Here is a 13,981-nt window from a genome sequence, read left to right as displayed (position 1 = left end):
ACAAACAACAACAACAAAAATCCCACAACTTTTTTTTTTTTCAAAGTTGAGTCTGGTAGCACATGTCTGTAATTCTGGTACTAGAAAAACTGGGGAAGGGGGATTACAGCTCAAAGAGTCTGTGTAGTGAGTCTCAAAATTCAAAAAATTGACACATATCTCATTTGTTACAAAATCCAAACCTCTAAAGCACGGATTTGGGGTTTTGTAGTAGTCATGTAAATATACTATTCCAATGGCCTCCAATTCCGGATGTCCTATTTGTTTTTATCAGTAGCAGACGGTGTTTACAAGGAGCTTGCAAAATCAAGGCTGATGGCCGATCCTTGGGATCTGAGCACCTCCAGGCAGAGGAAGCAAGGAAGGAAGCCATTATTGGATCTGTAACCGGTTCTACAGTTTGAGGACACCAAACCACAGTCACTGTCAGCTGCAGGATACAGACCATAGTCACCCTGCAGTGTCCACATAGCCCAACTCTGCACCCTGGGGGGGGGGGATGGCTTGCTCTCTGGCTTCTCGTGCAGCAGAGCCATCTGACGCTAGCCAGGATGGCCAAGGTATTCTTTATTTCTTCCTGTCCATCTGCTTTGCACATGGAGTACATTAACCATTCCGAGACCTCACTTAATGAAGCAAATCTGTTTGAAGAAGGGCTCTCCTGACTCCTGGCAGCATAGGTGGGCATCATGAAAAAGACCATTACTGCCTCTGTTAGTCCCCCTGCTCTAATTGCTGAGAGGTCAGGCTTTGGAGTCTGTGGGGGTCTTCTAAATATCTTGACAACCTAGGCAGGGGATCTTCAGAGCAAAAAGATGCTGGCTTCTCCCTCCTATTCATTATAGTGGGATTATTTGCCTGTGCTTCTAGAAGCTATGCTGGTGGCTTCTAGGGATCTTGGGCCCATCACCTGCCTATCGGTGGTGGCTTTTCTTCTCCCTCACACTCCCATCTCTCTTTCAAATTCTTCTGGAGTTTCACTAGTGGTTTAACCATTATTCCAAAAGGGGAGCATTCCAGAATCTCTCCCTACCCAACACCCCCTGATGCCTCCTCTGAACCACAGCTGAGGGTCTACATAGACATATACAATACTCTGGTTAATTCTGCTGCCAGAATGCCACTGTGCTGCCTCCACCTTAGGTCCTTGGCCATGAGAGCCATGCTCCAGTTCATACCTTGGAGAATAATTCTAGTTGTGGAGGTGGTGGTTTGAATGAGAATGGCCCCCACAGGCTCGTATATTTGAATGCTTGGTCCCCAGGTATGGTCGAATTATTTGGAAGGATTAGGAAGCATGGCTTTGTTAGAAGACGTATGCCATTGGAAGCAGGTTTTGAAGTTTCAAAAGCCCATCCAGCTTTTTAATAGCTTACTCTATGCCTTGTGCTGTGGATCCAGATATAAGCTCTCAGCTATTGCTCTAGCAGCATGTACGCCTGTTTCTGCCACCATGTTTCTGCTATGATGGTTATGGACTCACCCTCTGAAACTGTAAGCCCCTAATAACTCTTTTTTTTTTAAAAAAGATTTTATTTATTATGTATACAATGTTCTGCCTGCATGTATGCCTGAAGGCTGGAAGAGGGCACCAGATCTCATTACAGATGGTTGTGAGCCACCATGTGGTTGCTGCGAATTGAACTCAGGACCTTTGGAAGAGCAGTCAGTGCTCTTAACCTCTGAGCCATCTCTCCAGCTCCCTAATCACCCTTTTTATAAGTTGCCTTGGTCATGGTGTTTTGTCACAGCAATAGAAAAGTAATTAAGACAGGGTGTTCAATGGGGCTTCGCTGTGGGGAGCTCAATGTACTGCCTACATCCCTTTCAGAAACAGCTCTCACCCCCTTGGCTGCCCCTGTGGAAGTGGTCCTGGTCCTGCTAAGCAGGACCCCTCCTAATGATCAAGGGACATGGTACATAAAGCTCTATATAGTGACACCATCCTAGGTCAACTCTCAGAAGTCCATGTACGGTCAGAACATACCTCCAAGTCTGCTCTGGAGCTTGACTTCTCTCTGCCCAAGCCTGCTTCTTCCTGTCCCTTCCTAACAGCACACCTTCCTAAGGTTGCCCTCATCCTGGTGTTTGTTTCCCAGGCTGTAGATACTACAACATGCAGCATTTGTTCACTGCAGCGATATTTTCATCTCTTAAAATAGAGCAAGGGGTGAGGGGAGTGGAGCGAGGGTGGGGAGTGGGAGGAGGGGTGCAGAACTCCCCCCTACCACAGGGATGAGGGGATGCACTAAGTAAACAGAGGGTATGAGCCAGGACTTCAGTCCCTTAGTGAATTTCTTTTTCCTGGATGTTGGAGTTGGGCAGAAAGCTTTAGGCAGAAAAACCCCCAGCAGCCCCTTCTTAACTGTCCATTTCCAACCCAGTAGAGATGGAGCATGCAAAGCCACGCTGCTCCTAGGAAATGCATGGAATATTCATTAATTCCATTTCTAACCCCCAAATGAATAATTTTGTCTGAAATCTGTCATACTTTATTAATTCCCCCCAATAAGCAAGTGTTATCAGTTATCCAAATTTTGGGAAAACTCTTAAGGAGAAAGCGTCAAGTTTTCTTTAAGCTGACGGTGTGGCTAATCCTTTTGCAAAATGGGGGAAAGACAGCCACAGCTTAGTTTTAATCAGAGCCTCTGAAAGACAGCTTGTGGGAGTTGGGTGCTGAGTCTCAGGTTGCTCCAGTAGAGGGGCTCCACCTACCTACTACCCTGGGCTTGGGGATGCCATGCCTATGAGGTTAGACTTTGAAGGCAGTGATGAGAAGAATATCTACTCCATATGAAAAATGCTTTCTGTGCCTCTTAAAGTCCCTCTGACCTGAAGATCCTGCTACTAAGACTACCCAACAGCTTATACGAATGAGCTTCTCAAGTAGTGAACCCATTTTATGAAAGAAAACAGAGTTTTCAAGAAATGAAGTACCTTGGGAGCTGGAGAGATATCTCAGCAGTTAAGAGCACTTATTGCTCTTGCAGAGGACTGTAGTTCAATTCCCAGCACCCACGTTGAGAGGCTCACAATTGTCTGTAACTCCAGTTCCAGGAAGATCTGATGTCTCTGGCCACAAATGGACACTAGCACATATGTGCATACTCATCCACAGATATACATTCAGACATATAATTCAAAGGAAGCAATTCACTACATCTGGCCCCCATTGCCAAGGCATATGTCTACACTAATACATGGTTTAGCTCCCTGTTACCTCCAAAATGAACCAGTAGAGAGAAAGGCAGCAAAGCACACAGAAAACTGGAGAGCTAAACAAGACTAGGGCATGTGGCAGACTTCTGCATGGATGGGGTCCCAGTTTTGAGAATGCCTATTCTGGTGGGGAGGTACCACTCAGTTCTAGGCACAGCAATGTGCCATGGGGTCTGCAGCTATCAGATCCCAAGTCCAGTCATTCTGTAGGGAGACAGAAGGCCAAAGACTCCTGCAGGCATTCCAAGGTGAGTCGCAGGGACACCAGGAGGATGTAGCTTGCCACTTCCCTTCTCACGACAAATGGCAAGATTTCTGTAGATGCCGGCTGTGTTCCTTGGTTACCACAGAAGATTATGGTCATCTCTCTTGGTGGCACTTTCTCAGTGAGGTTTACACTTTAAATGCTAGCAAGGCTAAGCTGCAGTACAGAAGTATCAAGTATCTAGGTTTGGAACCTAACAAGGCCACTATGGAGGGTCACCTGCTAGGAGAATTGGCGTTTGACTTGGTAATGTTTCATAGCCTATCTGTGAATACCAGAATCACCAAGAGTCTCAGCAGTACCCTGCTTTTAGATAATAAAGTCTTTTAGCTACATTGTTACCTGCTCTCTCTGAAAACCTCTACCATCTAGGGGCTCTGTGACAGGACACTCCCCCAAGTGAGAAATGGGCTGTTACATTTCTGACTGGTTCCTTGTCTAGCACATACTTCAGCTGTGTGCTACCTTGAACCACAGTCTGACTCTGGTGGCCAAGATGCTCCATCTCTGTAAACACAGCCAGCTGCCACTAGTCCTTCCACACAAATCCTTCATGGGTTTTACCACGTGGATGCACTTCTGTCTACCCTGGCTCCAGTCCTCCAGCCCTCCTCATGGGACATACTTTTTGTCCCTTTAATCATCTTTATTACCTCTCTCTGGATGCTGGCCCGGTCCACATCCTTTGTGAGATGCATTGACCTACCCGGAGCATTCACTCTCTTGAGTATGCATAAATCGATGAGCAGTTTCATTGTCCTCCGGTGCTATGCACACCGCCCTCCCGACATTCTAGGGTCATGTTGTTTCTGGAGGCCTGTCCCATCTAGGAGACTCCTGTGGAGCATGGTGACCTGGCTCAAAAAGTGACATGTGGGCTGACCCGGATGCCAGTGCCTTGGCCCAGAGAAGCCTTCTCATATGTAAGCTCGGACAGTCTTGGCATCTTTGAGACGCACACTGGGGAGGAAGGACAGAAAGCCTTCTGCTCTCTCTGACTCCTTCCTGGCACCATTTCTCCTTTGAGAGGGGCTCCCCGTTTCTTTCCTCTACCCAGAACCCAGAACCCAATCACTGTCATGTGTAATGATGCAGCAGAGAGGCAGCAAAGGCCGGCAACCAACTGTACCCTGGTCAGGGCAGGGGCAGGGCTCTGTTCAGCTCTCTTGGCTCAGTTTCCTCTTCTGATGTCTGTTGATTCCCAGACCTTAGCCACGACAGCCTGCCTCTCAGTTATTTGGACCCTCATTTCCTTGTGAATGTTTTCAGAAATTGAAAGCCCACTACTGGATGGCAGGCATTCTGGGCCTCCATCTTCTGCCCACTCCTGGTTCAGGGTTTCCATGAAGGGTTAGGGGTCAGAGGTCCATCTTGGCCTCAGCCGGACACCTCCAGCTGTGGCCACGCAGCACCAAGGGCAGGTGTTCCTCATGTTCTGAGTAGAGGATGTTAGTTGGCTGTCTCTTGTCTCTTAAAGAACATTCTCCGTACATAAAAGGCAAAACCACAAGCCATCACCATTGTCTAAGAATAAATTCCCTATAGGGAAACACCTCATTTTAATTCCTCAAGCATAAGCCTTTTTGTTCTTCCTTTTTAAAGATTTTCATCCAGAAATATTTTTTGCACATCCAAGCAAAAAGGAAAAAAAAAATCCCACTCCCCCTTTAGCACAAATGGCTGCACACAGTATGATTCTGCACCTGGAAATTTTCATTTAAACTATATCAAGAAGACCTTTCCATGTAAGAAAGCCTTGTAGACCACACATACACACACAAACACACACACACACACACACACACACACACACACACACACACACACACAGGCATTTCTTGGAGGTTCGGTCTTGGTTGCCTGCTCCAATGCACGCCACTGCATCATGCTTTTCCTGTCCCTTGGTTACTACTACTCAGGACTGTGACAGTCACTGCAAAGTATGGCTCATACATAGGACAAATCCCTGTGATGGAGACAGAAAGAGGAATGGTTTTGAATTTGTGAGCTTGGGGAGCCTCCTGGAGGCTATGCCTCTAAACATGCAGCCCATGGGCTCCATTCTTTGAGGACATGCTGCAGTTTTGGTTAGTGGAAACAGCATTTCTGCAAATCCTGGGCAATGCTCACTCCTGGGAAGGAGTAGAGACGGTGGCCCTCTGCTGGTCTTCTGAAGGGACCTGATCCCTAGGTCAACCACAGAAATGCAGTTGCTGATGCTACACAACCAAACACATTGTACTACCAATGTTACTTTAAAGGTGCCCATCTCATTTACAAGTGGCAGCTCCATCTCACAGCATAGCCAGAGCTAGCCTGCCCAGGCCCATCTCATCGCATAGCCAGAGCTAACCAAACAACCACCAGCACAGGGAAGAGCAAAACAGGTTCACAACAGTCTCTCCTACCTTCGGTCGTTTCTTCTCCTCCGGAACAGCTTCTTGGTGTGTGCAATCTCCACTTCATGGGGCATTGGGTGGTAGCCCTGTGACATGGAGAGGAAGAGGGGGGGACATGAATCATTTTTGTGCAAGACCTCATAACAACACCTAGTGAAGGATGTGACCACCAAATCAGACCAGAAAATGGAAATCATGAGAATCAATGAATCTCCCACTTAGGATGGATGCTAAGAATCCAGACTCAAAGAATAGGGGGACCAGAGGGAGCCCTCAAAATTTATCATGTCCAAGCTCTCAAATGTGGAGGTAGTTCAGGCCAAGGCTGAGTATATAGTCCAAGGTCTTGCAGACAAGGACGGCAGAGTCAAGGCCACCAATGCCTCTGCATCCTCCATGGTTAGGAGCTGGTTCCATGAAAATAGTCCAGGGGGCCTTCCCCATGGAGTCCCAAGCCAGAGAGCTGAGTGCTTCCTTTTACCTATAAGGGTCAGGTACATAACCAATGGCTGTAGGAAGGGGACAGGTTCTTTTCCAGTCTCCAGTTAGAAATGTCACCACCTTCTACTGAAGGCCATTGAGAGAGCTGGAGATGGGTGTGTTCAGCCTTGAGCACAAGCTGACTCCTAACCCTGGGTCCAAATCCCACATGCAATTTTACCCTTCCTTTTCTTTGGAAGTATTTAGGGAAAACATACAAAGAACTAATTGTCTTCTAGACTTCAAAGGAGGGTCTGGGGAAAATTCTATGGGTGGCTTTTATGTTCTGTCCTTATGACAGTTCTTTATAGATTGACATCAAGGTTGGGGAGAAACCTGCTTATATACAATGCCAATCCTACCAGGCCTAGGCAGAATTATTTGCAGAAGCTGGTCTGCATACCTGAGAGGCAAATGTATCTATGTGGGGACATGTCCAGGAGCACTGTCATTCTATCCTGGGCAGCTAGAGTGGAGGAGCCATGATCTAGGATTAGATATCCAAGGAGAAGAGTCCTCTCCTGGGGCCTGCTGTACCTGCGATACCTACAAGTTCTCATACTGTGTAGGCATGAACGAGGTGAGGGAGAAGTCACAGATCTAGGTATAACAGAGAGGGTCAAGAAGGGGTCCACTGGGCCCCAAGTCCCACTTGGCAGTCAGGGAGATCAAGGCCCAGAGAGGTCAAACAGGGAGAGAGGATGTAGAGCCCTTCGCTGTGACTCTCCAGGGAGGGCTTCCCTTAGACTGCCTTCACAGGGCAAAGTGGAGGACATTGGCAGCCTTGGCTATACTCAGACTGGCCGGGTTGTTGGAGCGTCCCAGAGAGGTGATGGGAGGACAATGGGTCAGGCAGACATGGGATCTTGGAGTTATGGTTATTTGGCCCAGACTTCTATTAAGTCCAAGGAGCAAAAGCCATTTTAAACTATTTTAATGATGGCCCTTCCCTCCCACTCCCGGTCTTTCTAGCCTCCAACAATCCAGCCAAAAATGTGTGAATGGATTCCAGGCTCCAGGCAGCCACAATGGGCCGCTGGGACCTTCAGGATATGCTTTGTTTAATGGGTTTTTCAAAGGGTATTATTTGTTTTCTTTAATATAAAACACAAATAAGGAAAAACACCAAGTCTTCCCCTCTCACTTCCCTTCTCCCACCCTGACCAGGTTCAGGACGGCTTCTTCTCCCTTTTTCTTCCCTCCCTCCCTTCCTGCCTCACTCTAGGCCTCTCCAGGTCACCCTTGGAACACACTGGGTGTGCCCCCAATAGACAATGGCCAGGAAGCTGAGACTCCCTCCCAAGCTGGTCCTGAGCTGGCAACAGACCAGGCTCTCAGCTCTGGGCTGACAGATGGAGCTGCCCACAGTGGCATAACATGATCCAAGAGGTGTCAACCTCTTCACTCCTGCTGCAGAGTTCTGGGATCTAACGCATATCCAGGCCTCTCCCCATGCAGGCTGCAGCCATGGGGAGTTGTTCCTTTGTTCATACCCAGGACTAAAGGAAGAGACCATCCATCCCCAAGGAAAAGTCTTCCTCAGTCACTTCATCCCTAGGATCAGCTCACCTGAACTGTGACCACTCAGATAAGGCTGGGAGATGGCATGACCCAGTCAGAGACACCCAAGGACAGAAGTAACCAGTGGAGAGCCTGGAAGGACTGTTGGTTGTTCTGACAGCTTGGTCAGGGCAGAGGGAGTTCTGGCTTCAGACAGGAGATGTGCCTGCTTTTCAGAAAAGATCTACTCCCCTGCAGGAGAATGAGTTGTGCCCAGGCTCTCAGAGCATCCTTGAGAACACCCGTGGGCCTTCTGCTAACAGCTTGCTCAGCACATCTGTCTGCGCCTCTCCAAGCAAGAGAACCAACCTTTGGGTCTCTCAGGTGACTCTTCATGTGTATGGCCAGAAGGCTGTAGGTGTGCCTCTGAGGTGTCACCCTGGATATAGACCGCCACTAGGTTCTGCCTACTCCTTGTCAACTCCTCTCTGGAATCAATTTTCCCTTTGGCTTTGGGACCTGGCTACATTCCCCTAATATCCAACCCATGAGCTTGAGTACCTTGACCTGTATGAGCCTTGGAGACAAGCAGCTCACGGAAATCAAGCTTCTCTAGGGAAGGAGGGAGGGAAGGCGGGCGGAGAATCCCTGTATACACAGTGCTGGGCAGAGCACATGTGAGACACGCACATGCATCTTTACAAACACACACATATCCCTGTGCTGGAAGTCAGTGCAAGAGTAAGATGCTCCCTATGCGACTGCAACATGTTCTATAAAACCAGTCCACTCCGGGGTAGGTTTGGTCAGGGGAAGAATCACACACTTAGTGTGTTGGTTACTTTTTATGGTCAACTCGGCACAAGCTATTCACCCGGAAAAAGGTAACCACACAACCCTCAGCTACCAGTTGCTCCTCATACTTTAGTTGTCCTCTGACCCCAAGTCACATGAAGGTGAGTCCTATTCCAGTTCCAAACCCCCTCCCCAGGCTATCCTGCCCCTGGGCTCTTCCTTGTGACAGATATTAGTTCAATAGAAAGCCTCCTGTGGCCACCCTCCCCTCATGGGCTGATGGTTCTCCTCATTGACAAGGTTTTCAGGGCGGCCTCTATTGCTTCCTTCCTTCCTTCCTTCCTTCCTTCCTTCCTTCCTTCCTTCCTTCCTTCCTTTTCTCACCTCTTTTTCTCCTTTCTTCTCTCTCTCTCTCTCTCTCTCTCTCTCTCTCTCTCTCTCTCTCTTTCTCTCTCTCTCTCTGAGACAGGATTTCTCTGTGAAACAGTCCTGGAACTTGCTTTGTAGACCATGCTGGCCTCAAACTCACAGAGAGCTGCCTGCCTCTGCCTGAGTGCTGGTATTAAAGGCGTGGGCTACTATACCCAGCTTCCTTTCTTTTCTTCCCCTCCTGATAGCTAAGTTTTCTGCATGTTTGACTTTGGGAGGAGGACATTTTCTGGTAAGACCATCTGGCACCTGGCACCTGGCTTTAGAAGCATTGTCTCCAGCTTGATCTGCAAGGCCAGAGTGTATACCCTGGGCTTGAGGGATGAGACCAGGCAGCAGTAGGCTGGCATTCCCAGCTGCCACACAGCTTTTCCAGCAGGGGAGGTGAAGGTACTCATTTGGAGGATGTGACTTTTAGATTCCCGCTGTACCACTCATGGGTCATAGCTCAGGAGCAGTCCACCCAGGAGGAAAGCTCTAGCGACTGCTTTCATCCCACTGGTCTTGAGAGTCACTTCAACCTCTATTTATGGAAACACAGCAGAAGGAGAGCTGGGCTGCAGCCAGGATGCAGCAGCGCCTGCTATGGGGTTTAGAGGAGCCTGGAGAGCAGTGAGCCAGGGAATCTCCAAGGACTTCCACACCTCTCTGTCAGTCACCCCTCCACAGAAACAGCTCTCTTTCTTGACTGACTTGCAGCATCTTCCCATGTCTGCTTCTCTTAGAGGCTCCAGCCTTCACCCCTAGCACAATGTTTCTGCCCTGCAAAGCTGGCTCTACTTCCTATGACAATGAATCCATGTGGTCACAGCAGTGGGACAGATGCCTTAACACTCCATCTCTGGTCCAAATAGTCTAGGCAATTGCTTACATGTTTACCTCCCCAGCAAAGCTATAAACTTTCAGGAGCTCAGGGCTAGGCTTCCTTTACTTGCATGCTCATGGCCTCTGCACAGGCAGACACTGTGGACCTTCATAATAGCTCTTGGAAAGAAATTAAGACAATGAATTACTCTGGATGAGCCAGATTTGAGTCATCCTCTTCTACCCTGTGTGGACTAAGAGTACTTACAATGTGACCTAGGGACCCAGGAGCCCACCATCTGTGGCTTGCAAGTACTATTTCTAGCTTTGCAAGAAGTTGGATCTTTGATGACCCCATCAGCCTCTCAACTTCCTAACACACAGCTGGGTGCTTAACAAAGTCAATGTCTTCTTCAGTTAAACAGGAAGGATGGTGGCTGTTTGGATCCTCAATCCTTACTCAGACTGTAAGATCTTTGAGGACCAAGGTGGCCATTCACTGGCTTGCAGGGTGAGATGTCATACCCATAGCTGATTCTGTGAGCTCTCAGTCTTGTAATAAATGTCTCAGTTTTGCTGAGTAAGTCCTAGGTGCAAAGCAGCAGACGGGTGTGGTCAGATATTCTCTGAGCTGGTTTCCTCTGGTGAGAATGGAGAGACTGATACCAGCCCTTGACTGTGAGAAATAAGTAAGGTGCTAGAAATGGAAGCAGGCAATGTGAGAGAATGCATCTGGCTAGTTCTAGAGTACAGATTTACTGTGTTAAATGGAGATGTGCTCTTGGATAACTCTGCCCATAGAAAGAGAATGATCCAAGGGTACCCTAGGTTCACAGAGCTAAAGCCAGACAGACTATGGTATCAGTGTCTACAAAGGGAAGAATTCATCCAGAGGGGTCATGCAAGTAACACAGGTTCAGCACAGTAAGATTGGAAGTTTCAACCTGAAAGGTACAGGGCTCAAGCCCAAACTGGGACCAGGAATCAGGCATCAAATGGTGTCCCCCTCATCAGTCCCTACTTGGTTATGATCACTGATTATAAAATGCAGGGAACTCCTGCTTTCTGTCCAGGATTTGTATTGTCTATTGGTATGAAAGGGTTGGGTGGAGATAAATTGTAGCTATGACTATAGCCTAGACAAAGTTGGAGGAGTCTGGGGACTCCTAGGGTCCTACCTTCCCTGTCTAAACCCTTAGCTTCACTTCCAGAGTCACATCTTGAGTGTCACAGATGCTCAGTGGACACCTTCCAACTTGGAAAAGTAAAGAACAGCTTAGTTGTGTGGGACAAAACCTGTTCGCTCTATCCCTTGACTTTTCAACTTATCAACTTATCAAGGACTTTGTGGGCCACTGCGGGGTGGCAAGAAGTCAAAGGAGACAGCAAAGCCATCCCTGCACTTAGACATCCTGAAGCTGGTGGCACGTGCAGAGGAGCTGGCCCGACAATGAGGGGAAGCTAGATGGCCAGCTCTTTCCTTCCCCTCCAGCATGCCTAATAAACACACTCCCTTCTAAGAGCGTGAGCAATTTCATTTTCCTGGAAAGACAGTCAGGAAAGAGAAAAGGGATGTCTGCATGGATTATAAACTATGGCAGTGTTAATCACAGTGACTACCACACATTGAGGCAAGTATTGTGTTTTGCATGTATTAAACACGTTAAATCTCCCAACAGCTCTGGAGGGAAGGCACCATCATGATCCATCCCCAACAGAGGTGGAAAAAGGAGACAGGCTACATTAAGCAGCAGTTTTAAAGGCATGCAAGCAGAGGATGGAACCAGAGTGCCAACTCTTCTAAAACCCAAGAGTCGATATGAATACAGCTCAGAATCAAACATAATGAGATATTCATCAGAATGGCAGTCATCAGACACAGCACCTCCACCATAGGAACCCATCCAGAAGTCAAGGGAGGGACCCGAGCTCCACGACCTAGTGGCAAATCCCATAGCAGATACTCAGTAAATGTTGGTTGATAGGATGGGGAGTTGATAGAGACAGCGATAATCAAGCTTTGGAATGGGGTAAGTCCTACTGTGTGTATCCGCTCTAGGCAATTATGGTGTGGAAAGCACACATCCATGGGGCAGCTGCTCTGGGGACTCTGTTTACAGCATGTCCCTTCTTCCAAATTAAGATGCTGAGAGCTGTCTGTGCCGCTGTGCTGAGGGAGTATGGTCAATGCTATGAGAAAATCCTGGACCTCCCTGACGAGGGGGCTGTTCAAAAACTAAAAGCAAGATTGAAAACTCAATACTTAAGAACCTGCTCCTACGGAGAAGTATGGAGTCTATGGCACTTTCCAATCAGGAGGAATGGTAAGAAATCCATAAAGGCCCTCTTAACCAGGTGTTGCAGGCCGACACATTCCTGCATGGAGCTGTGCCTCAACTGAAGTCCTAGGCCACATGTCTTTGGTATATTAATTGCCTCAATGTGTTAATTTCTCAGTGAAGCTGGATATTTTAAGGACTCAGAGTGCACTTGTGTCAGCAGTGCAGGGTTTGTTCCTTCCCAGAAAGCAAGCCTGACCTTTTGTCATGTGGGACCCTTTTCTCTGTCACATACATAAAAGGGTATTTCTGGGTGATCCAAGTCAATGCAACCATTGGTTTTTGCCTTCGGGCTCACTAAGCAGTAGCAGCCCCATGACCTACTTGGTGTCTATTTTCCCCAGCGTGGCCGGAGCAGACAGTGATCTGACCTACTTTCGGGGGCACCATGGTGGCTCAAGAAGAAACAGAGGAGAATCTGAGAACCTGTGCTCGGGATGCTGAAGCTTGGCTTTCTGGTGTCTGCTGGTGCTACCCCGCATCCCTGGGTCCTGCTCAGTGTAGCTCCATGCTCTTCCTCCACTCTGTCTCTACCAGACTACCATCCTAGGGCAGGTACAGAGCCCAGCTCCAGCCCAAGCTCCCAACCTCTAGGTGGGCTTGATTTGGGACCTCCTAATTCTCTACCAGGAGGCCACAAAGCAGATGACAGCTTACATATAGCACAAATGGGTCACGTGAAGAGATTGCTAAGGCCAGAGGGTAGCAGCAAGAAGGGGTCAGCAAGACCCCTTCTGTACCTGCTCTGTTTTAAGGGCCACTAAAAAATTATGAAGAGTCTAAAGAACGGTTTACAATTTCCCAGCATATGTGTCACATCAATGTGTCAACTGCAGCTGGGGAGTCTATGCAGGGTCCCCCTCTAGAGCAGGGGTTGGCAGACTTTTCCTGTAAAAAGCCAAAGACTAACTATTTTAGGCTTTGCAGGCCATATGGTCTCTGTCACAACAACTCAATTTCACCATCGGATAGCGAAATCGGCAGTGTGGCTGTAGTTCAGTAAAACTTTGTAAAGCCTGACAGTGTTGGAGTCTGGGTCAGGATCTGTGGATCCCAACTCTGGAGTCTTGCTAGGAGGCCGAGTGTACTGTGTATCAGTTACTCTCCCTTTACTGCTCAGCCCCACCTGCAGCTCACTGGTGGCTTCTTACATTTGGTGGGTGTCCCACTTCCTCACCCCTTCCCCTCTCCTGGTTTCAGGAAAGAGCTAGGGGAAGATAAATGGATTGTGTTTATATTTACAGTGATAAAAAAAAAAAAAAAAAAAACTGAGTTCAGCGGCTTTTAGCCCTGGCTGCTCTGTAGCAGCCTGGGGGGAACTTGAAACCTTACTGTTGCTCAGGTCCATTGGCGGACTCTGACACACTGGATATGGGTGCAGCCTAGGTGCCAGAGATCTGGAGCTCCTAGGTCAACCTAAAAGGAGGTCAAGTCAAGAATCATTGCCTAGGAGCAAAAGGAAATGGTGGGCAGCAGAGTTTTGTTATAAGCAAGCTAAGGACTTTTTTTTTTTTTTTTTTTTTTTTAAATCCTTGGGGATGGAGAGGGTGAGAAAAAAATGTCCAAAGCCTTTGAGGCCACGCCTCATAGAACCCTATGGGTCAAAGCTGGGGCCAGGTAGATTTCAGTATGCTCGCAAATGTCTGTAGACTGCCCCCTGATTGCTAGTGTGGTTGCTCATGAAGGGTAAGGCTCTGTTGATACTTGCTAATCATCAGTTAATCACCTAGGAGCCTAATATGTAGTCTGCC

The 13,981-nt window shown here is 48.1% G+C and overlaps 1 protein-coding gene across 5 annotated transcripts in view; it reads right to left on the bottom strand.

Moving 5' to 3' along the window:
- Ctif (cap binding complex dependent translation initiation factor) overlaps nt 1–13,981 on the bottom strand; it is a 241,089-nt gene that overhangs the window by 122,584 nt on the left and 104,524 nt on the right. For all 5 annotated transcript variants that reach the window (XM_027397922.2, XM_035440051.1, XM_027397919.2 and 2 more), the window contains exon 7: nt 5,893–5,969. In XM_027397922.2, the coding sequence (XP_027253723.1) occupies nt 5,893–5,969 (77 nt within the window). The remainder of the gene's footprint in view (nt 1–5,892; nt 5,970–13,981) is intronic.

Source organism: Cricetulus griseus, chromosome 2 (assembly GCF_003668045.3).
Source record: "Cricetulus griseus strain 17A/GY chromosome 2, alternate assembly CriGri-PICRH-1.0, whole genome shotgun sequence".
Taxonomy (NCBI): domain Eukaryota; kingdom Metazoa; phylum Chordata; class Mammalia; order Rodentia; family Cricetidae; genus Cricetulus; species Cricetulus griseus.
The sequence above is the reverse complement of the archived record's forward strand: the minus strand, read 5'-3'. Positions and strand labels throughout refer to the sequence as shown.